The following is a 25,156-nucleotide window of genomic DNA, read 5'->3' on the forward strand; positions in this document are numbered from 1 at the left end:
ACGTCCAACCCATGAACAAAAAAACGGAGCGTAAGAGTGGGAACACAGTGTTCCCCTGAAGAATTTAACAGTAAGAATAAAAATCCAATTCTCTCTTAGGGACCAGGGAGGGAGAGTTAGGGTTAGGCACATACAGGGGATGGATAGGTTTAGGCAGTGGGGAAGGGAGGGACAGGCACCACCGGGGAGTGTTAGGGTTATGCACCCACAAGGGATGGTTAGGACTAGGATAGGGAAAAGATGAGGGTTAGGGGGCTAAATGGGGGGCTGTCGGGATTATGATAGACGGGATGCCGCCGCCGGTATACTGACAGCCGAAATCCCGTCCATCGGTGTATCATACTGAACCCACCATAATAAAGGACACATAGTAACCTGAAGCTAGTATACCCATCCGTACCATTGTTACTTATGCCTGGCTCATGTGTCTATGCCCGCTGTACAGACATAAAAACACAAGCAGTCCGAGTACAATATACATATGTCTACAGATGCTAATGAACTCAGAATGAGAATAGCGCATCCAACGTGCTTTGTCCCGTTTGTTAGCTACAGAACAGTAGGGCTGACCCTGATGAACCTGTCTATACTGGCTAACATCGGAAAATTTAACAGGAGAAATATCCTTGACAGGGTACCTGGATGATGGGTTGACAGTTATAAGGTCAACAAGCAATAGGCCAACACCAAATGGTTGACATGACAATAGTCAACGTGAGATTTTTTTGTCATATTTTAAAAAAAATTTCAACTTTTTCATACTTTATCATCCACGTGGACTACGATTGGGAATAGTAACCTGTGCTGACCACATCAGTAGCTGAGCGAGGCACATTACCCAAAGCATGGTGAGCGAAGCGATACATGTGAGGGGATGTGGTGCACAAAGTGGGGTTTCATGTGCTGGAAGGGAACATTTGACAAAAAAAAAACACATGAAAAATGCATATTGACCTTTTCATGTGTAACCTGATCCCTGCTGGTAGGACCCAAAAGATATTGTGAAGGGGGCTCACATACAGCAGGGAAGAATTTTAAAGTTGTGCAGAGGCTCTGCACTGCAGTAACAAACACAGCTAGCTAACAAAGAGTATATGCATAAACCAGCAACCAAGTATACTTAGCCTTCCTGTAGAGGCTGAGAAATTGGTATTTTCCTCCTTCGTTGCGACCACTCCACGGGCACCGCAGGGGGGAGTCAGGTTGTGCAGTCAGCTTCTCCCCCGGTGCTTGCTCTCTCCCCCCCTGGGCACAAACACGAGTGAACTTCCCTTATCAGGAAAATAACTGATTGTAGACCAAGTTCCCAGAAATCCTAGGGTGCCTGACCTCACCTGTGCTCCTCAACAAAGGGGGTGCCGTGGATTAACCCGCAAGATGGCTGCACCATGCTGATCCGGCGCAGATAACCTCTAACCTCTAGAAGGGCAAGAGTGCCAGCCGGCTGCGGGCCAGGGCAGACTCAGGAACAGAGACCCAATCAAGATGAGCCAGGAAGTGAATACAGTTCACTTCCCCAGCAGTCCGGCAGCATTGCTGATCTTCAAAATTGCTAGATCTCCCAATGTGTGCTGCATGTGCAGCACACATTTAGGTAACAGTTTCTTATATAGCGCAGCAAATTCCATTGCCGTTTACATCAGACTATGTAAAATAGATCATAAACATTACAAATAAATAAAGTACAGGGCTTTAGAGAGCAGCTCCAATAAAAATAGTCCAGCTTACATAGACAATTAACAAACACTGAAGACTATGGGATGCAGAGGGAAGGAGCTATTTCTGCAGAGCGACAGGATGTATTATCCTGCAGAAAGAGGTCACTGCCATCATGCAATACTATTGCCATAAACGGGTATACTTGTCTGCAACAATGTTTAGGTAGGTGGTATGAGTCGAAGTGATAGCCACATGAAAGTTAGGACCTAAAGTTTCCCAGCAAAAAATTGCCAAGAGCATCTCACTATCTCCACGGCCTTGCCTTCTTCACAAAGTGCATCCTAGTGCCATCTTTTCACCAGGTAAGCGATGCACAAGCAACCAGTAGCACACATGATGTAAAGGCACAGGTCATTCATCAGACTAGGTCACCATAATCCTTTGCTCCATGGTACAGTTCTGAAGCTCGTGTGCACACTATAGGGGATTCCAGCAGTGGACAGGTTTCAGCATGGGCACTTTCAACAGTCTGCGACTATGCAGCAAGCTGCTATGCCCTGTGTTTTCCAACACATTTCTATCATAGCCAGCATTAACTTTCATCGATTTGTGCTACAGTAGCTATTCTGTGGGATCAGACCAAACGGTCAAGCATTCACTCCCCACCAAGTATCTATGAACCTTGGGCGCCCATGACCCTATCACTGGTTGTCCCTCCTTGAACCACTTTTGGCAAGAACTAACCACTACATACAGAGCCAGATTAAAGGTCACATGGGCCTGGAGAGGAAAATATTCAAGTGCCTATACTGAGAAAGGGAGAAGAAGCTGTGACAAGTGCTGTGTTGGTGTGGCCAGATTCACATGGGTGTGTACACCTCTACACTATCAGCCCCCAATGTCTCCCTAATTCCGTAAAAATAAAATATATTGCAGAATTTCATTTAAAAAAAATGGAAATGTAGAATTTTATTACTCATGATTTATGGTAAACTGTATCGGTAGCTAGTCATTATCATGGTGCCATATTGATGGGCCTATTTTTATGTAGGGACCTAGAAGAGCACTAGCTCCATCCAGCCCATTGTATATCTGGCCCTGACTGCATACTGGGAACACCCCACAAGATGCTCTGACCCAGTCTTCTAGCCATCACACTTTGTTCCTTGTTAAACTTGATGGATCCTTAAGCTTGCCCATTTTTCCTACTTTCAATACATCAGTTTCAAGAATGGCATGTTTACTTGCTGTCTCCTATATCCCTCCCCTTGACAAGTGTACCACTATAACAAGATAATTGCTACTCACTTTACTTGTCAGTGGTTTTACGGTTATAGCTGATGGGTGTAGATATATATGTATAGATAAATAAACATAAAAACACAAGAGTGTTACAGAAGAGAATCACTTTTATTTCTCTTATCTATATGCTTTCTGTAAAGTCTACACATTGAAAACATTTTATTCGGTATTGGAAAGAATGAAGCTCAATTAGCACAGAAAAGATTTTGACAAACTGATTTTCTTTAAGAATCACTACAATTAAAAAAAGGTAAAAAAATAAATATCTACAAATCACTATTTGACAGGCTGGATGAACAATTAAGTACCAATGAGCATTTTAGCATTCTTCTTTTGGGAGGAAGGATTATGTACCAGCTCTTCCCAAGTGCTACGTCAAAACATCCAATGATTATACTAGTGCTGGAGTAGGAGTATAAAGACAGATAAGACCATGCCTTCCTGCTGCGAACTATCCATTATGAGTGGCTTATGTAATGAGAAGCAATGTAGCCAACTTTTATTTTTTGCTTTATTTTTGTTAATTCACAATAACTAAAAATACCATCAGGAAACAACCAAACTTCCTACTTCCTGACAGGGCATTTTAAATACTCACAGGTTAATGGAAATTACAGGAAAATGGGGAGTCATAAAGTTTATGTCTTCCTATATGTCACCCCCCACATAATACCCCTTTTTGAGGTACCAGCAGTATCAGAGATCTGCAAAGCCTCCTTCATTGCCGTGATCATATAACGTGTGGCCCTATTGGAAAATACGTTTGTTTCTTCACCGTCGACACTAGATTCATCTGTGTCGGTACCCGTGTCGACTGACTGAGGTAAGGGACGTTTTACAGCCCCTGACGGTGTCTGAGACGCCTGAGCCGGTACTAACTGGTTTTCCGGCCGTCTCATTTCGTCAACTGACTTTTGTAATGTGCTAACATTATCACGTAATTCCATAACTAAAGCCATCCATTCCGGTGTCGACTCCCTAGGGGGTGACATCACCATTACCGGCAATTGCTCTGCCTCCACACCAACATCGTCCTCATACATGTCGACACACACGTACCGACACACAGCAGCCACACAGGGAATGCTCTAATCGAAGACAGGACCCTCTTAGCCCTTTGGGGAGACAGAGGGAGAGTTTGCCAGCACACACCAAAAACGCTATAAATGTATATAAACAACCCTAGAAGGTGTTGTTTTTGATATAAGCGCTTTTAATATATCAATATCGCCAAATTATGCCCCCCTTCTCTTTGTTACCCTGTTTCTGTAGTGCAGTGCAGGGGAGAGTCCTGGGAGCCTTCCTCACCAGCGGAGCTGAGCAGGAAAATGGCGCTGAGTGCTGAGGAGAATTAGCTCCGCCCCTTTTTCGGCTGGCTTTTCTCCCGGGTTTTAAGAAAACTGGCCTGGGTTAAATACATACATATAGCCTTAATGGCTATATGTGATGTATTTATTTTGCCACTAAAGGTATTTAATATTGCTGCCCAGGGCGCCCCCAGCAGCGCCCTGCACCCTCCGTGACTGAATCAGTGAGACGTGTAGCAACAATGGCGCACAGCTGCAGTGCTGTGCGCTACCTTCATGAAGACTGAGGAGTCTTCTGCCGCCTGCTTTCCGGACCTCCGTCTTCAGCGTCTGTAAGGGGGATCGGCGGCGCGGCTCCGGGACGAACCCCAGGAGGACCTGTGTTCCGACTCCCTCTGGAGCTAAGTGTCCAGTAGCCTAAGACTCCAATCCATCCTGCACGCAGGTGAGTTGGAAATCTCTCCCCTAAGTCCCTCGATGCAGTGATCCTGTTGCCAGCAGGATTCACTGAGATTTAAACCTAAAAAAACTTTTTCTAAGCAGCTCTTTAGGAGAGCCACCTAGATTGCACCCTTCTCGGACGGGCACAAAAACCTAACTGAGGCTTGAAGGAGGGTCATAGGGGGAGGAGCCAGTACGCACCATGTGATCCTAAAAGCTTTATTTAGATGTGCCCTGTCTCCTGCGGAGCCCGCTATCCCCTTGGTCCTGACGGAGTCCCAGCATCCACTAGGACGTTAGAGAAACCTAGGTTATACAACAGGATGAAGTGTATTTTACGGTTAGGTTCTCTTCCAAAATGCTGACTAATGCTGGCCATACATCAGCTTGATATCGTGTACGAATACACGATATAGACGCATTGATTGATGAATTACATGCTTTATGCACGATAACGATGCAATGTGCGGCCCCGCAGGTCACACGTCTCTTCAAATGATCATATGTGCAGCCCATATTATCCATCATAATCGTATGCACACCGTACCATGTTTGATGTACATATGATGCACTGTACGATTTTCAGTGGCATTTCCCAGTTTTTTGGGGTTTACTTAATTTAGGAAGTTCTACAAAAATTAAAAAAATATTTTGAAGAGACCAAGACAGTAATCAATTTAGCATCACTTTATACAAACACATACTTGCTTATTGCTTATTTTGAAGAAAAAGATCATACGTTGACTAGCTCGAAAAGAAAACGGAAAGAGACAACTTACCACTGAAACGGAACGAGCAAATGATCTTTTCAGGATATGCACCGGCTCACAGACCTGCTGCTTTCCTTTGGCAGCACTTCCATCACTTGTTGGCAACCTGTAACGTTTACAAATAAACGTTACATTAAAAAGGGCAACTAATTCATGAGAAAAACTGGGTAAAATAACTGGTTTTAGTAGTTTCTAACTTTTTACTTGAATATGAAAGAACATTAAATCTTACCTATACAACAACTGTGGTATTTGACCTGCATTGACATCTGTACCATTGTTTGATTTTTTGGAACTTTTGAACTGGAAAACAACTCTGACAAAAGGGGCGAAAACAGAGCATTTAACTTGTAATACATTATGAAATAACAAAATAGACAAAGACTATATACAGTACATTTAAAACAATTCACAAACTGAATATTTGCAGAAAAGTATACTCTTCTGTAGTTTTCTTGACAGACCATGTTTCATGAACATATCTCAGACTACAGAAACACAATTATAGTAATGCAGAAACAATACAACTATTTTAAAGGATGAGAATTTTTTTTTTTAGTAAAAAAAATAAATAGGAATTTGATACCTACCGGTAATTCCTTTCTCGTAGTCCGTAGGCGATTCTGGGATGGTCTTAGTACCATGGGGTACAGATGGGTCCTATTGAAGTCTTGGCACTCAAAATCTTTTGAGTGTGTGCTGGCTCCTCCCCTCTATGGCCCTCCACCAGACTCAGTCTAGAAAACTAGAGGAGATGGACATACATTGAGAGAGGAAATCAGTAGAGGGAAGTGGGGAGATTTCAAACCAGCACACAACAACAGGAAGATAGTACCATAACCATACTAGAAATTAGGGACAGCAACAGCTGATCCAACCCACAAGTAACCACATTTGCAGGAACAAAACCGAAGCACCGAGGTGGGCGCCCAGTATCCTCTATGGACTACGAGAAAAGGAATTACCGGTAGGTATCAAATTCCTATTTTCGCTAACGTCCTAGTTGATACTGGGATGGTCTTCGTACCATGGAGAAGTCCCAAAGCTCCCAGACCAGGCGAGAGGGTGCTGAGACCACTGCAAAACAGCTTGTCCAAATAGAAGGTCATCAGTAGCCAAGGTGTCGAATCTGTAAAACAAACATTCGACCCTGACCAAGTGGCAGCTCGGCACAACTGTAAGCCGAGACACCCCGGGCAGCCGCCCAGGAAGAACCCACCGACCTAGTGGAATGGGCCTGAACAGACATCGGAACCGGCAAAGCTGCCGTAGAGTAAGCCTGTTGGATAGTAAACATGACCCAATGCGCAATAGACTGCTTAGAAGCAGGACAACCAATCCTGTTTGCATCCTACAATACAAAAAGCGAGTCGGACTTCCGTGTCCAAGCAGTCTGTTTGACATAGATCTTCAAAGCCCGTACGACATCCAAGGACTTTGGAGTAGCAGCAGTGTCAACAACAACTGGAACCACTATCGGCTGATTGATATGAAAAGCAGACACCACCTTGAGCAGGAACTGCTGATGAGTCCTGAGCTCTGCCCTATCTTCATGGAACACCAGGTAGGGACGGACAAAGCCCCTAGCTCCAACACACGTCTTGCCGAGGCCAAAGCCAACAGCATGACCTTCTTCCATGTGAGATACTTCACTTCAACTTTGTGCAAAGGTTCAAACCAGTCAGACTGTAGAAATGTTATAGAACCAAATTGAGATCCCACAGTGCCGTGGGGGCCACAAAGGGAGGATGAATATGGAGGTCACCATGCAGAAAAGTCTGCACTTCTGGGGGGCAGCCAACTGTTTATGGAAGAATATAGACAAAGCCGAAATCTGAACTTTAAGAGAGCCTAAACGTTAGCCCATGTCCATGCCTGACTGAAGGAAATGCAGGAAACGTCCCAGATCGAAATCCACAGCAGAAAACTGCAGACTTTCACACCAGGAGATATATCTCTTCCATATACGATGGCAATGTTTCGACATGACCCCTTTTCTGGCCTAGATCATAGTCGAGATAACATTGGCTGGGATGCCCTTTCTGGCTATAATCTCCCTTTCAACTGCCATGCCGTCAAACGTAGCCGTGTTAAGTCTGGATAGACGAACAGCCCTTGCTGAAGAAGATCTTCTCGAAGTGGCAGAGGCCAAGGATCTTCGATTGACATGGCCAGGGGGTCTGCATACCAAGCTCTGCGCGGCCAATCCTGGGCAATGAGAATTATCCGAACGCCTTCCCTTCTTATTCTTTTTAGAACTCTGGGAAGCAGAGAAATTGGAGGGAACACGTACACCAATTGGTAAGACTATTGCGTCGTCAGAGCATCCACAGCTGCGGCTTGCGGATCCCTTGTCCTGGAACAACAACACTGGGGTTTCCTGTTGAGTCAAGAAGCCAACATGTCGATTTGCGGACATCCCCACCGCTGTGTTAGTTGTTGGAACACCTGCGGATGAAGGCCCCATTCCCCCGGGTGCAGGTCATGCCTGCTGAGGAAGTCTGCTTCTCAGCTGTCTACTCCCGAGATGAAGATGGTCGAGATGGTTTTGGCATTTTGTTCTGCCCAGAGGAGTTTCTTGGATACCTCTCTCATCACAGCTCTGCTTTTTGTACCTTCTTGCCGGTTTATGCACGCCACTGCCTGTACTTGTATGGCCTGATTCTGAAGAAGATATGAGGCCTGTAGAAGGGCATTGTAAATTGCAGAGTTCCAAAATTTTTATCGGAAGAACTGTTTCTTGACTTGACCACCTTCCTTGGAACTGAGCCCTTTGGGTTACTGCTCCCCAACCTCTGAGGCTTGGGCTTGTGTCTGTGGTTAAGAGAATCCAATTCTGAATTCCGAAGGCTCGACCCTCCACTAGGTGAGAGGTCTGCAGCCACCACAGCAGGGAAATCCCGACCTTGGGCGAGAGACGTATCATCTGATGCATCTGTAAATGTAAACCGGACCACTTGTTAAGCAGATCCAGCTGGAAGGGCCGCACATGGAATCTCCCGTATTGAATTGGCTCGTAGGAGGCTACCATCTTTCTCAGTAAACGTATGCAAAGATGCACTGAGATCCTGTTCGGCTTCAGGAGGGACAGAACCATCGTCTGGATCGTCCTTCCCTTTTCCATAGGAAGGAAAATCCTCTGAGACACCGTGTCCAGGATCATGTCCAAAACTGAAGCCTCTGCGTCGGTTCGACATGTGATTTTTGCAGATTAAAAACCCATCCGTGTGACGTGAGCAGGTGTGTTGTGAGGCTGATGCTTTCCCTCAACTGATCTCTGGACACAACCTTGATCAGGAAATCATCCAGATATGGTACGATGTTCGTACCGTGTTTTCGGAGTAGCAGCGTCATCTCTGCCATCACCTTTGTGAACACCCCGGTGCCGTTGATAGGTCAAAAGGTAAAGCCTGGATTTGGTAGTGACGGTCCTGCAGTGCAAACCGTAGATACGCCTGATGAGGCGGCCAAATAGGGATGTGAAGGTACGCGTCCTTGATATCCAGGGACACTAGGAACTCCCCTTCCTCCAGGCTAGAGACTACTGCTCTCAGAGATTCCATCTTGAATTTGAACACATGTAAATACGGGTTCAGTGATTTGAGGTTTAGAATCGGTCACAAACAGGTTGGAGTAATATGTTCTGGAGTTGCGGCGGCACTGGAACAATGACATGCATTCCTAACAGTTTTTGAATAGCTTCCTGTAGGGTTACTCTTGTTTCTTGTGAAACTGGTAAGCCTGACCTGAATAATCTGTGAGGTGGGATAGTTTGGAACTCTAACCTGTAACCCTGGGATATCAGGTCCTTGACCCAGGAATCCTGGCAGGAATTTTCCCAGACCTGACTTAAGTATTTCAAGCGAGCACCCACCTGCAGATCCCCCAGAGCATGAGAAAAACAGTCATTCGGAAGGCTTAGAGTAGGCTGAACCTGAACTCTGTTCCTGTGGACCAGCTACCGCTGGTCTACGAGGTTTACCTCTGTTACCGCTGGAGACACCCCCTGGCCTTACCCCTAAATCTGGCAACCCGAAAGGACTGCAGATTGGATCCTGAGTAAGTTCGTCTAGCTGGCGGAGCCGCAGACGGTAAATAGGTGGACTTTCCAGCAGTAGCCTGAGAAATCCATTTGTTCAGCTCTTCGCCAAACAGGGCCTCACCTGTACACGGCAAGTTCTCAACTCCCTTTTTGGAGTCAGCATCCGCTGTCCCTGCCGCAGCCATAACCCTCTGTGTGCTGACACCATCACTGAAGCACGTGCACTGATCAAGACTATTTCCTTGATCGCATCACACATAAAATTTGCAGAGTCCTGTATATGTTGCAGGAGGGTGACCACTTCATCCTTAGACATAGTCTCGAAGTTTTTAATTAAATTACCTGACCATTTGGCAATGGCTCATGTAATACAATCACGCGCTATAGTGGGTCTCTGAGCGACTCCCACTGCAGTATACAGTGACTTGAGAGTAGCCTCAATTTTACGATCAGCAGAGTCTTTTAGGGAGATAGCACCAGACACAGGTAGTACAGTTTTATATGACAACCTGGAAACTGAAGTATCCACCACCGGTGGGATTTCCCACACTTTCCTATCTTCAGGAGAAAATGAAAGGATGACAAAAACCTCTTAGGGATTTGAAGTTTCTTGTCAGGATTAACCCATGTCTCTTTAAAGAGCGTATTTAATTCCTTGGAAACCGGAAAGGTAGCAGCAGATTTTGGTTTTACCATGAAAAACATTTCCTCTGCCGCGTCTGCCTCTTTATCAGGGATATTTAGGACCTCTCTAATAGAGTATAGGAGAGCTTCTATTCCCTGAGATAGAGTACCATCCCCCACACCTACATCCACCTCCCCTTCCTCCAGATATGAATTTTCATTATCAGAATCAGAGTGGAGTACTTGGGCTATTGTATGCTTTTGTGGAATAAGGAAAGGGGACTGAGACGCTAGTCTGTGATCTGGATGTTTAGTTACTAAATCAGCCATAGACTTCTTTAAATCCTGCGTCTCCTGCTTGGCCAAAGCCAGCTCAGTGGAGATGTTAGTAATCATCCCTTTAATGTAGTCCAGACATGCTGGTTCCTGCAGACTGTTTCCCTGAGAAGGGACACTACATTGTGTACACATCAATGATCCCTCTAGTGAAGGGGAAAATAAGATTTTAAACCTACCGGTAAAAAATTTTCTCGTAGTGCGTAGAGGATGCTGGGGACTCCGTAAGGACCATGGGGATAGACTGGCTCCGCAGGAGACATGGGCACTTTAAGAAAGACTTTAGGTATGGGTGTGCACTGGCTCCTGCCTCTATGCCCCTCCTCCAGACCTCAGTTAGAGAAACTGTGCCCAGAGGAGAGGGACTGTACGAGGAAAGGATTTTTGTTAATCCAAAGGCAAGATTCATACCAGCCACACCGTATAACTTGTGATACACTAACCAGTTAACAGTATTAAAACAACATAGCATCAGTCCAAGACCGATGAAAACTATAACATAACCCTTATGTAAGCAAAACTATATACAAGTCTTGCAGAAGTAGTCCGCACTTGGGACGGGCGCCCAGCATCCTCTACGGACTACGAGAAAAAGATTTACCGGTAGGTTTAAAATCTTATTTTCGCTTACGTCCTAGAGGATGCTGGGGACTCCGTAAGGACCATGGGGATTATACCAAAGCTCCCAAACGGGCGGGAGAGTGCGGATGACTCTGCAGCACCGATTGAGCAAACAGGAGGTCCTCCTCAGCCAGGGTATCAAACTTATAGAACCTTGCAAAGGTGTTTGAACCCGACCAAGTAGCAGCTCGGCATAGTTGTAGTGCCGAGACCCCTCGGGCAGCCGCCCAAGACGAGCCCACCTTCCTAGTGGAATGGGCCTTGACCAATTTTGGTAACGGCAATCCAGTTGTAGAATGCGCCTGCTGAATTGTGTTACAGATCCAGCGAGCAATAGTCTGCTTTGAAGCAGGGGCGCCAACCTTGTTGGCTGCATATAGGACAAACAGTGCTTCTGTTTTTCTGACTCTAGCCGTTCTGGCCACGTAAATTTTCAAAGCCCTGACTACATCAAGGGACTCGGAATCCTCCAAGTCTCGCGTAGCCACAGGCACCACAATAGGTTGGTTCATATGAAAAGATGACAGCACCTTAGGCAAGAATTGAGGACGGGTCCGCAATTCCGCTCTATCCATATGGAAAACCAGATAGGGGCTTTTATGAGACAAAGCCGCCAATTCAGACACTCGCCTAGCCGAAGCCAAGGCTAATAACATGACCACCTTCCAAGTGAGATATTTTAACTCCACCGTTTGAAGTGGTTCACAGCAGTGCGACTTAAGGAAACTCAACACCACGCTAAGGTCCCAGGGCGCCACCGGAGGTATAAAAGGAGGCTGAATATGCAGCACTCCCTTCAGAAAAGTCTGTACTTCTGGGAGAGAAGCCAATTCTTTTTGAAAGAAAATGGATAAGGCCGAAATCTGAACCTTAATGGAGCCTAATTTTAGGCCCAAATTCACTCCAGTCTGTAGGAAGTGAAAGAAACGACCCAGATGGAATTTTTCCGTAGGAGCATTCCTGGCCTCACACCAAGAAACATATTTTCGCCATATACGGTGATAATGTTTAGCTGTCACGTCCTTCCTAGCCTTTATCAGAGTAGGAATGACCTCATCCGGAATGCTTTTTTCCCGCTAGGATCCTGCGTTCAACTGCCATGCCGTCAAACGCAGCCGCGGTAAGCCTTGGAACAGACAGGGCCCCTGTTGCAACAGGTCCTGTCGTAGAGAAAGAGGATCTTCTGTGAGCATTTCCAGCAGATCCGGACACCAGGTCCTTCGTGGCCAATCTGGAACAATGAGAATTGTTCTCACTCCTCTTTTTCTTATTATTCTCAACACCTTGGGTATGAGAGGAAGAGGAGGAAATACATAGACCGACTAGAACACCCACGGTGTCACTAGGGCGTCTACAGCTACCGCCTGAGGGTCTTTTGATCTGGCGCAATACCTCTGTAGGTTTTTGTTGAGGCGGGACGCCATCATGTCTATCTGGGGTAGTCCCCACTGACTTGCAATCTGTGCGAAGACTTCCTGATGAAGTCCCCACTCTCCTGGATGCAGGTCGTGTCTGCTGAGGAAGTCTGATTCCCAGTTGTCCACTCCCGGAATGAACACTGCTGACAGTGCGCTTACATGATTTTCCGCCCAGCGAAGAATCCTGGTGGCTTCCGCCATTGCCACTCTGCTCCTTGTGCCGCCTCGGCGGTTTACATGAGCCACTGTGGTGATGTTGTCTGACTGGATCAGAACTGGTTGGTCGCGTAGTAAGGTCTCCACTTGACGTAGGGTGTTGTATATGGCCCTCAGTTCCAGGATGTTGATGTGAAGACAAGTCTCTTGACTTGACCAAAAACCTTGGAAGTTTCTTCCCTGTGTGACTGCTCCCCAACCTCGGAGGCTCGCGTCCATGGTCACCAGGATCCAGTCCTGAATGCCGAACCTGCGGCCTTCTAGAAGGTGAGCACTCTGCAGCCACCACAGGAGAGATACCCTGGCTCTGGGGGACAGGGTGATTAACTGATGAATTTGTAGATGTGACCCGGACCACTTGTCCAGTAGGTCCCATTGGAAAGTCCTCGCATGGAACCTGCCGAAGGGAATGGCTTTGTATGACGCCACCATCTTTCCCAGGACTCGAGTGCAGTGATGCACTGACACCTGTTTTGGCTTCAATAGGTTCCTGACCAGAGTCATGAGCTCCTGAGTTTTTTCTATAGGAAGATAAACCCTTTTCTGATCTGTATCCAGAATCATGCCCAAGAAGGTCAGACGAGTCGTAGGAACCAACTGCGACTTAGGGATATTGAGAATCCAGCCGTGTTGCTGTAACACCTTCAGTGAAAGTGAGACGCTGTTCAGCAACTGCTCTCTTGATCTCGCTTTTATGAGGAGATCGTCCAAGTACGGTATAATTGTGACTCCCTGCTTGCGCAGGAGCACCATAATTTCCGCCATTACCTTGGTGAAAATCCTCGGGGCCATGGAAGGCCCAAACGGCAACGTCTGAAATTGGTAATGACAATCCTGTACCGCAAATCTCAGGTACGCCTGATGAGGTGGATAAATGGGAACATGAAGGTATGCAACCTTTATGTCCAGAGATACCATAAAATCCCCCCCTTCCAGGCTGGAGATGACTGCTCCTAGCGATTCCATCTTGAACTTGAACCTTTTCAAGTATAGGTTCAGGGATTTTAAATTTAAAATGGGTCTGGTTTCGGGACTACAAACAGGGTTAAGTAATATCCCTTCCCTTGCTGAAGCAGGGGAACCTTGACCACCACCTGTTGAAGATACAATTTGTGAATTGCATTTAACACTATCTCCCTTTCCGGGGGAGAAGCTGGTAGGGCCAATTTGAAAAACCGGCGAGGAGGCACCTCTTCGAATTCCAGCTTGTAACCCTGAGAAACAATTTCCATTGCCCAGGGATCCACCTGTGAGTGAACCCAGATGTGGCTGAAAACTCGAAGACGTGCCCCCACTGGGGCGGACTCCTTTAGCGGAGCCCCAGCATCATGCGGTGGATTTTGTAGAGGCCGTGGAGGACTTCTGTTCCTGGGAACTAGCTGTGTTGTGCAGCTTTTTTCCTCTGCCCTTACCTCTGGCAAGAAAGGACGCGCCTTGTACTTTCTTGTTTCTTTGTGATCGAAAGGACTACATTTGATAATGTGGCGCTTTCTTAGGCTGTGAGGGAATATAAGGCAAAAAATTTGATTTACCAGCTGTAGCTATGGAGACCAGGTCCGAGAGACCTTCCACAAACAATTCCTCACCCTTGTAAGGTAAAACCTCCATATGCCTCTCTGAGTCGGCATCACCTGTCCATTGCCGGGTCCATAGGACTAGTCTAGCAGAAATAGACATAGCGTTGATTCTAGAACCCAGTAGACTAATTTCACTTTGAGCATCTCTCATATAAAAGACAGCATCTTTTATATGCCCTAGGGTCAATAAAATGGTATCCTTATCTAGGGTCTCAATTTCCGCTGATAAGGTATCTGTCCATGCTGCTACAGTGCTACAAACCCAGGCCGACGCAATCGCCGGTCTGAGTAAGGTACCAGAATGTGTGTAAATGGACTTCAAGGTAACCTCCTGCTTGAGGTCAGCAGGATCCCTGAGGGTAGCCGTATCTTGGGATGGCAGCGCTACCTTTTTGGATAAGCGTGTCAATGCTTTGTCTACCCTAGGGGAGGATTCCCACCGTATCCTGTCCGTTGGCGGGAAAGGATACGCCATAAGAATCCTTTTGGGAATCTGCAGTTTTTTGTCTGGAGATTCCCAAACTTTTTCACATAATTCGTTCAACTCATGTGATGGGGGAAAGGTTACCTCAGGTTTCTTTCCCTTATACATGTGTACCCTCGTGTCAGGGACAGGGGGTTCCTCTGTGATATGCAAAACATCTTTTATTGCAATAATCATATATCGAATACATTTACCCAATTTTGGCTGTAACTTTGCATCATCGTAGTCGACACTGGTGTCAGAATCCGTGTCGGTATCTGTGTCTAATATTTGGGATAGTGGGCGCTTTTGAGACCCCGAAGGTCCCTGCGACATAGGGACAGACATGGGTTGACTCCCTGGCTGTTCCCTAGCTTCAGCTTCGTCTAATCTTTTGTGCAATAAATTTACATTAGCACTTAAAACATTCCACATATCCATCCAGTCAGGTGTCTGCGTTGTCGACGGAGACACCACATTCATTTGCCCCCCCTCCTCCCTAGGCGAGCCTTCTACCTCAGACATGTCGACACACGCGCACACTCAGGGAATCTTCTTATCTGAAAACAGTTCCCCCACAAGGCCCTTTGGGGAGAGAGAGAGAGAGAGAGAGAGTATGCCAGCACACACCCAGCGCTATATGACCCAGGAAAAAACACAATAAATATATGTTTACCCAGTAGCGCTGTTTATATATATATATATATATATATATATAGATATATATATATAGATATATATATATAGATATATATATATATATAGATATATATATATAGATATATATATATATACATACATATAGATATATATATGCGCCAAATTATGTGCCCCCCTTCTTTAAAACCCTCTCTCACCGTGGAATAAGCAGGGGAGAGTCCGGGGAGCTTCCTCTCAGCGCTGTGCTGTGAAGAAAATGGCGCTGGTGAGTGCTGAGGGAGAAGCCCCACCCCCTCGGCGGCAGGCTTCTGTCCCGCTCAAATATACAAAAAAACTAGCAGGGGCTCTTTATATATACAGTGCCCAGCTGTATATATATATATATATATGACGCCTTTTATTCCTAAAGGAGTGTCTACATTTTGTGGCTAATATATTTTATGTGTATATATTTTTAAACATTATAGCCGGCCTATACACATATACTCGTGGCGCCATACTCTCACCACGCCATCCTCTTTGATACAATTTGTAAGGCAGCCTGAGTTTTGGTGTTTTAGACCTTTAAAATGTTCAGATGTAACGAACGCACCACCAAACGTAATGAATGGTGCCAAAGGATATTCAATGAAGAAGTTCAGAGCAACACCATATCCCCACCCGATGGTCTAGATGATTTATTTTGGGGAATGGAACGCCTACTATCCAAAGAAATCAAAACATGGTGGGACATTAGAGGGTTGGAACAGTACATCGAAGTGAATAGGGTGCCAAGAGGATTGAGGATCCAAAAACAACCCACCTTTGGCAACACAGAACCCGAGTTCATTGAAAAATGGGATTCCATTCTACACACATGCTCAATGAACCTGATGAAACTTCTTGTAAGTGAAAGAAGGAGAAGTGCAGCGGCTCTAGAGAAAGAGATAAAGGAGAAAGAAGCCGAACTGGAACCCCATAAAAGTAAAGAAGACTATAGGATAAATGAGAATGTCCTTAACAAGAAACTGGAACATATCGAAGAGGAGGTCATACGAGGCAAGGAGAAGAAATTCCTTAGAGATAAGAGGGATTACGAACAAGGCAATATCAAAAATTGGAGCAGATTTAAGACCATTGACAGATCTCAAAAAACTGAACAAAAGTATCAGTGGAAGACCATCCCGCAAAAAACAAGACCTGGACGAAGAGATGACTCGCCAGCCACACCATCTATTAGAACACATAACAGATTCAACACGTTCAACCGATTCAGAACCAATAGTGAACAGGATTTTTTATCCTCACGACAGGGAGCAAGAATAAAAGACCCACCAAGGAGTACAATTTACGAGGACGTCAAACATGCCTCTCCGCTCAAAAGAAGGTTTGCAGAAGTAGAGGAAAACGGGGCGGTAGGAGGAAAAGAGTTCAAAAAGAGAAACCTATAACCTACGGAACAGGAGACAAAGGAATATTTAACCTATCCACACATGAACTCACCGACTCAGAACACTCACTTCTTAGCAAAGGATTATCTTTTGCACCTTCAGGAGGTCTAAATAAATTCGATACGTTTATTGACCTCAATAAGTTCGTGCGTAAACTAACGTTAAAGAGACATTTCCTGAGAAAAGAGAACGCTGTTATATCAAACTATGAAGCAAGCTCAAAATCTGGATTAAAACCAAAAAGTAAATATTATCCAATTGAATCCAAAGGGAACAACATAAGCATCTTTTACGATCTGGTGAAAAAAGATCTGTGTGAATCAGAACCCACACCGGCGGTGAATAAAAATCTCCACAACAAAGAAATTGAAGCATTGAAAAATCTTCAAAAAAATAAGCAAATAGTTATAAAACCGGCTGACAAAGGGGGGGGGTTGGTCATTCAGGACAGGGACAAATATGTCCAAGAAGCACAAAGACTCCTAGGAGACACTAGCTCCTATGCCCTGCTACCAGATGACCCAAAAAATGCATATATAGATGAATTGAGATCCTTACTTCTGCAAGGTCTGAGAAGCAACATCCTTACGAAGGACGAATATTCATTTTTAATGCAATCAAACCCCACCACCCCCATATTTTATTTTCTGCCAAAAATCCATAAGTGCTTGTCTAACCCACCTGGAAGACCTATTGTCGCAGGGATAGACTCTCTTACATCAAATTTGTCTAAATACGTGGACATCTTTTTGAACCCACACGTCAAAAATTTACCATCATTCCTGCAAGACACCACAATGGTACTAAATGTGATGAAGAACATCAAATGGAAAAACTCATACATATGGATAACCATCGATGTTCAATCACTATATACCTGCATTGAACACAAAAAAGGTATTGAAGCCAGCAGGATATATCTTAACAAAGACTCATCTCTCACAGAAGCACACAGGATTTTTATTTGCGAATTGATGAATTTTATTTTAAGTCGGAATTATTTTAAATTTTTAGACAAATTTTACTTGCAACAATGCGGCACCGCGATGGGCACGATATTCGCACCGAGTTTCGCTAATTTATTTATGGGCCAATGGGAGGAGAAACATATGTATAACACGCAACACTTCGAAAAACATGTCATTTTATACAAAAGGTATATAGATGACATTCTGATCATCTGGGATGGCAGCCCTGATTCTTTTTTGGACTTTTTTAAAATTTTACAACTCAATGATTTTAATCTGTCTTTTACTTACAATATGGATAAAAATTCAATTGAGTTCCTGGACCTGATACTAACTGGAGAGGAAGGGGCGGTCTCCACAAAAAATTATATTAAGAATGTCGACAAGAATAGCTATCTTCATTACAAGAGCAGTCACTCTAAGAAGTGGAAAAACAATATCCCCTACTCCCAATTTCATAGAATCAGGAGGAACTGCAATAAGGACGAAGAATGCGAAGCACAACTTGGAATTTACAGGAAAAGGTTCGAAGAAAAGAATTACCCTAAAACTATACTGGACGGAGCCATGGAGAGAACAAAAAACCTGGAGAGAGAACAATTACTTACCTACAAAGAAAAAACAGAGAGGAAGGAGTCCGTCTCCTTCGTAACAACCTATAACAGCCATGAACACTCCATCAGAACCTCATTAAAAACACACTGGGGCATACTCCTGATGGATCCCATCCTTAAGGAAATTCTACCTGCACAACCTGAGCTGATCTTCCGTAAATCTAGAAATCTTAAGGACATTCTCGCACCAAGTATGCTACGAGCACTACCATCAGAAGACAATCCACGCTCTCTTCCAAAATGCGTTGGAGCATACAAATGTGGACATTGCAATATCTGTAGATTCCTGAACCCTAATAGGAGGACTTTCAGCAACACCGGTGGTACCAAAGAATTTAAAATCAAAGACTTTATGAACTGTAATAGCACGTCAATCATATACCTCATGGAATGCACATGTCACAAAAAGTATGTAGGCAAAACAAAGCGGACGTTGAAAATCAGGATTCAAGAACACATACGTAGCATAAAGAACAAATCGGAAACACATTTACTCTACAGACATTTTAAACAAGAACATCAGTCCAACCCGGAAGAACTGTCCTTTAAGGCAATTGAACACGTTACAAATGGCGAAAGAGGAGGAGACCTAGCGAAGAAGCTGTCCCAGAGAGAGATGTACTGGATCTTCCAACTGAAAACTACCCATCCATTGGGATTTAACGAAGGATATGAGATCGCACCGTTCCTATGAAGAAAAGCTAAATCCTGGTCTTATTCCTTCAATCATATTTTCACCTATTTTTCTCACTGTATATCTCGAACCCCTATGCACTTAGCACTTTATTTAACCTGAATCACAACATGAAGCACCTGTATAAATTGTTAATTTGCCTGTCATGTTAATAAATTCAGATTGCTGTGCGACTCAGTTACTTATCCACGAGATACAGTCATACCACACTGGCGGACGCCCAATCTCGCCCGATCTTGGAAGCTAAGCAGTGTAGGGCCCAAATAGTACCAAGCGGGGAACCACTTGGGAAGATTGGGTACTGTACAATGTGAGATATATTTAGCCCACGACACACCAGCAATGTAAAATATTGACATAAATACGGGCTCATTGACCACCCTTGTCCAATCTCACATAATACACGATTATATTGCATAGATAAAACTGTGCAATATATCTAATCTTACGCTCTGTCCAGTATTTTAATTATTACACCAATAACTTATATGTACACCTATGTACACAGTTTAACACTCCTCCACCCCCTTGTGGCATGTGCACTTTTTATTCGTATTTACCCATCACTGAAAAATTCAACGCACTATAAGCACAATGTACTGAAACAAATATTTATTCTTTATTTGATAAGCACTATTAAAACACCATACATTGGCCTTCTAATAATAAATAAAGTTTTATATATAAATGCTTCACTAATATATAAATAGCGCAGTTAGCAAGTTACTTAACTCATTTCATATATATATACTTCTGAAAATTAATTATTAAGTAGTATGATCTCCTTCCAATATAACCTTCTCTATGCCCCAAACCCTGTGACGAACTGAACAACCTATAAGTTATTAATCTTTGCTTTATTTGTTTTTTCTATGTATATCGGAATAAGCCGTAAAAATCACTCAATGAACGTGTCCTGCCTAATCTGGCTCCTTAAAGATGGCCGCCGTGATGATTGACAACTCAATTGGTCCAACCACCATTTAAGACACAAGCTGCACAGCGCCCACACAGAGATGCAGAAACGGACCGCCGTGCGCATGCGCTGTGCACAGGAAGTGTGGCAGCGCAATGCCTGCTAAGAGACGCGAGGACCGGAAATGGGGCACCGCGCGCATGCGCAGTACGCGGAATCGGCCACAGGAAGCGGGGCGGAAGTGGGGCAAAAGCGCTCCTGGACATATCTTTCTCTATTCTATATTGTAATACCATTTAAAACACTCGTTTTTTAACTAAACTAATCCCATGAAGTCTAAGCTCCCTAGATCTATCTCTGGCAACATATGGACCTTAGTTCTTATGATGCCGTTTCTAATGGTTTAACCAAGTAGTCCCAAACAGGAAGTGATGTCACAGTTACATTGTTAATCACTCTGGCTATAAATAGAATGTCTGCTCAGTAGCCCTCTACCCCTTGATGAAGTCAGATGGACGAAACGCGTTGGGCATACCTCAAGTGACCTTCCTTTTTTAAGATAAGCACCTTTCTCTTATCTGAAAATATTTTTATATTTTTTATTGTTCCAGTTATGTTTTCTATGTTTTATTAGTTTAAATTCATGTTTTAAATCCAACCCTTATACTTTTATATTTTCTCTACACTTTTTTAGACCATCCAAAAAATATACAATTCTCTTATTGTAATTTTATTTTGTATTTTTATAATTTGTAATAAATTTCCCCCTGTTTTTTAGACATACGTATTTTTATTGTTTCTTCATATATATATCCTTTTATGCGTAGACACTGTGAGTCGCTATTACCCCAACCCTCCCTTGCACATTTTTAACTAACAGGCAGCTTATCACTGCCTATATATTGGGGTCAGCTGACGCCTTTTATTCCTAAAGGAGTGTCTACATTTTGTGGCTAATATATTTTATGTGTATATATTTTTAAACATTATAGCCGGCCTATACACATATACTCGTGGCGCCATACTCTCACCACGCCATATATATTTATTTATTTATTTTTGCCAAAGAGAGGTTCATATGCTGCCCAGGGCGCCCCCCCTGCGCCCTGCACCCTTACAGTGACTGCAGTGTGTGAGGTGTATGGGAGCAATGGCGCACAGCTTTACTGCTGTGCGTTACCTCAGTGAAGATCATGAAGTCTTCTGCCGCCTCTGAAGTCTTCTTTTCTTCTCATACTCACCCGGCTTCTATCTTCCGGCTGTGCGAGGATGATGGCGGCGCGGCTCTGGGACGGACGGCGAGGGTGAGACCTGCGTACCGATCCCTCTGGAGCTAATGGTGTCCAGTAGCCTAAGAAACAGAGCCTAGCATTAAAGTAGGTCTGTTTCTCTGCCCTCAGTCCCACGATGCAGGGAGTCTGTTGCCAGCAGGCTCCCTGAAAATAAAAAACCTAACAAATATACTTTCTGACAGGAAACTCAGGAGAGCTCCCTGTAATGCACCCAGTCTCCTCTGGGCACAGTAGTAAACTGAGGTCTGGAGGAGGGGCATAGAGGGAGGAGCCAGTGCACACCCAAACCTAAAGTCTTTCTGAAAGTGCCCATGTCTCCTGCGGAGCCCGTCTATCCCCATGGTCCTTACGGAGTCCCCAGCATCCTCTAGGACGTAAGAGAAAACTTAGTGTTGCATAACTGACACAGAGGTTTGCCAGACATACTGTATAGTAGAACGCACACACACACAGGAAAAGGTTAATTGCAGTAAACCCAAACAGCGTGATAGCAGAGACAGAAAGAGAGAGAACCAGCACACTTGCCCCTATAGCTAAATGCAATGCTTCGCTGGGCAGCGGACTAAGTACACAAGAAGAGCACTTAGTATATATTATATATATATATATATATATATATATATATATATGTAGCTCCGACCTACTATAACCTCCTTGGTACCGGTGAGGTGCTGTGGAAGGTCCTAGGGGGGCAGCGCTTCCCTGCAGCCAGCGTCTGAATGCAGTGAAAATATCACTTCTGGTTCCACTCTGACCTGAAGCTGCGCCCCTTCAATGGCACACGGTCTTCACGCTTTTTTTATACTGGCATGTCTCTATAATATATGAAAACAGGGTATGAACCCTGTTTCTACACCAGAGCCAGTGTGGGTTTTGATCCGAGACGCAGCCGTCCCATTGTGGTGCCCTGCTGCTCAGTACTGTAATGCCATCAATGGAGCCCACCACCTGCTAGCTGGGACGTCAGCTCTGTACTCACCACTCTTCTAGTCTTCAGCTCTGTTAGGGGTGGCGGCGTGCTGTGGGAATGTACGCTCACCTCCAGAGGTTTGCTAATAGTTCCCCCAGGAGCTATGTCCGGTCAGCGGGGATCGGGACCATTAACCTTATAAGAGGTTGGTACCCCCCTAAGTCCCATGCTGCAGGCAGGCTGGTGCCAACCAGTCCTTCCTGAAAATGACAAACAAAAAAATAAATGCAGAAATCTCTCTGGAGCTCCAGAGGATGTAACCAGCTCCTTCTGGCACATTTTCTAAACGGAGTCTGGTGGGCATAGAGGGGAGGAGCCAGCACACACTCAAGATTTAAAGTGCCAAGGCTCCAATAGGACCCATCTATACCCCATGGTACTAAGACCATCCCAGTATCCCCTACGACGTTAGAAAAAAAAAAAAATCTCAGAATCAGAGTGCAATTGTGTGTACTATATATGGATAGATATAAACAGCCGTGGAAAAAAGTTTTGAGAATACCACAAGTATTGGTTTTAACAAAATTGGCTGCTTCAGCGTTTTTAGCCATTTTTGTCAGATGTTACTATGGTATACTGAAGTCAAATTACAAGCATTTCATAAGTGTCAAAGGCTTTTATTGATAATTACAATAAATTTACGCAAAGAGTCCATATTTGCAGTGTTGACCATTCTTTTTCAACACCTCTGCAATTCGCTCAGGCATGCTGTCAATTAACTTCTGGGCCACATACTGACTGATGGCCGCCCATTCTTGCCTAATCAATGCTTGGAGTATCAGAAATTGTGGGTTTTTGTTTGTCCAACCACCTCTTGAAGATTGACCACAAGTTCTCAATGGGATTAAGGTCTGGGGATTTATCTGGCCATGAACCCAAAATTTCTGTTTTGTTCCCCGTGCCACTTAGTTATCACTTTTGCTTTATGGCAAGGTCCTCCATTATGCTGGAAAAGGCATGGTTAGTGACCAAACTGTTCTTGAATGGTTGGGAGAAGTTACTCTTGGAGGATGTTTTGGTACCATTCTTTATTCATGGCCGTTTTCTTTGGCACAATTGTGAGTAAGCCCATTCACTTAGCTGAGAGGCAACCCCACACATGAATGGTCTCAGGATGCATTACTGTTGGCATGACACAGGACTTATAGTAGCGCTTACCTTTCCTTATCCGGGCAATCGTTTTTCCAGATGCCACAAACAATCTGAAATGGGAGTTATCAGAGAAAATGACTTTACCCCAGTCCTTAGCAGTCCAATCCCTGTACCTTTTGCAGAATATCAGTCTGTCACTGATGTTTTTCCTGGAAAGAAGTAGCTTCTTTGCTGCCCTTGTCCGGAGAAGGAGAGGTGACCGCCACCATTAGTCCTTTGTCATGCCAACAGTAAAGCATCCTGAGACCATTCATGTGTGGGGTTGCTTCTCAGCCAAGGTGGTGGGCTCACTCACAATTTTGACAAAGAACAAAGCCATGAATAAAGAATGGTACCAAAACATCCTCAAAGAGCAACTTCTCCCAACCATCCAAGAACAGTTTGGTCACAAACAATGCATTTTCAAGCATGATGGAGGACCTTGCCATAAAGCAAAAGTGATAACTAAGTGGCTCGGGGAACAAAACATCAAACTTTTGGGTCCATGGCCAGGAAAATCCCCAGACCTTAATCCCGTTGAGAACTTGTGCTCAATCCTCAAGAGGCAGGTGGACAAATTGCAGAGGTCTTCAAAAAGAAGGGCCAACACTGCAAATATGGACTCTTCGCATAAACTTAATGTAATTGTCAATTGACACTTATGAAATGCTTGTAATTTTACTTCAGTATACCATAGTAACATCTGACAAAAATGTCAAATAACACAAGCAGCAAACTTTGTGAAAACCAATATGTGTCATTCTCAAAACTTTTGGCCACGGCTGTATACATATACTATATAGATATAGAGATGGGTGGATAGCCATATAGGGACTCCTACAGAAAGTTGGTAATGTTGGGCACCCATGACCCTGTAGCCCAGACCTGGCCAACCTGTGGCTCTCCAGCGGTTGTGAAACTGCAAGTTCCAGCATGTCCTGTCACAGTTTTGCTATTAGGGAATGATAAAACGGTGGACGGCATTGCTGGGATGCGTAGTTTCACAACTGGGGAGCCACAGGTTAGCCAGGCCTGTTGTAGCGTTTTTACCAGTTGTCCTTCCTTGGACCACTTATGGTGAGTACTAATCACTGCATACAGAGACTGGAAACACCCCACAAGAGCTGCCGTTTTGGAGATGCTCTGACCCAGTTGGCTAGCCATCAGAATATAGCCCATCACAGTAGCCCCATTTCTCCTGCTTTCAACATACCAACTTCAAGAACCAATTGTTAAATTGCTGCCAAATGTATCCCATCCCCTGACAGGTGTCAGTTTAAGGAGCTAATAAATGTTCTTTACTTCACCTGTGGTTTTTATGTTGTGGCTTTATACACACAAATGAAGTTGCATACTCATATCACAAGTTTTCTGCATTCACTTCCTATGATCCAAATGTGATTAATGAAAGAATTACAAATAATATATTTATCATCTACATCAATATTTAAATTATTTTTGCACGTATAAGCACTAATTAAATATTACAGAGTAAATTTACTAAAGCTTCTACAAATGAAAAGAGGTGATGTTGCCCACAGCAACCAATCAGATTCTGTCTATCATTTTCTAGGATGTAAAAGAGAAAGGATAGACAGAATCTGATTGGTTGCTATGGGCAACATCACCTTTTTTCATGTTTAGAAGCCTTCGTAAATTTACCCCTAGGTGTTTGTGTATGGTCCAGAGGTTAAAACTCCCCAAT

At 44.3% G+C, this 25,156-nt stretch overlaps 1 protein-coding gene and 1 pseudogene across 16 annotated transcripts in view; one reads left to right on the top strand and one right to left on the bottom strand.

Annotated features, from left to right (window-relative positions):
- MYCBP2 (MYC binding protein 2) overlaps nucleotides 1-25,156 on the bottom strand; it is a 705,517-nt gene that overhangs the window by 369,801 nt on the left and 310,560 nt on the right. For all 16 annotated transcript variants that reach the window (XM_063952980.1, XM_063952968.1, XM_063952974.1 and 13 more), the window contains 2 exons: nucleotides 5,712-5,795; nucleotides 5,489-5,585 (listed from right to left, as the gene is read on the bottom strand). In XM_063952980.1, the coding sequence (XP_063809050.1) occupies nucleotides 5,489-5,585; nucleotides 5,712-5,795 (181 nt within the window). The remainder of the gene's footprint in view (nucleotides 1-5,488; nucleotides 5,586-5,711; nucleotides 5,796-25,156) is intronic.
- LOC135052170 (5S ribosomal RNA) lies at nucleotides 19,334-19,452 on the top strand (annotated as a pseudogene).

Source organism: Pseudophryne corroboree, chromosome 2, assembly GCF_028390025.1.
Source record: "Pseudophryne corroboree isolate aPseCor3 chromosome 2, aPseCor3.hap2, whole genome shotgun sequence".
Lineage (NCBI taxonomy): Eukaryota > Metazoa > Chordata > Amphibia > Anura > Myobatrachidae > Pseudophryne > Pseudophryne corroboree.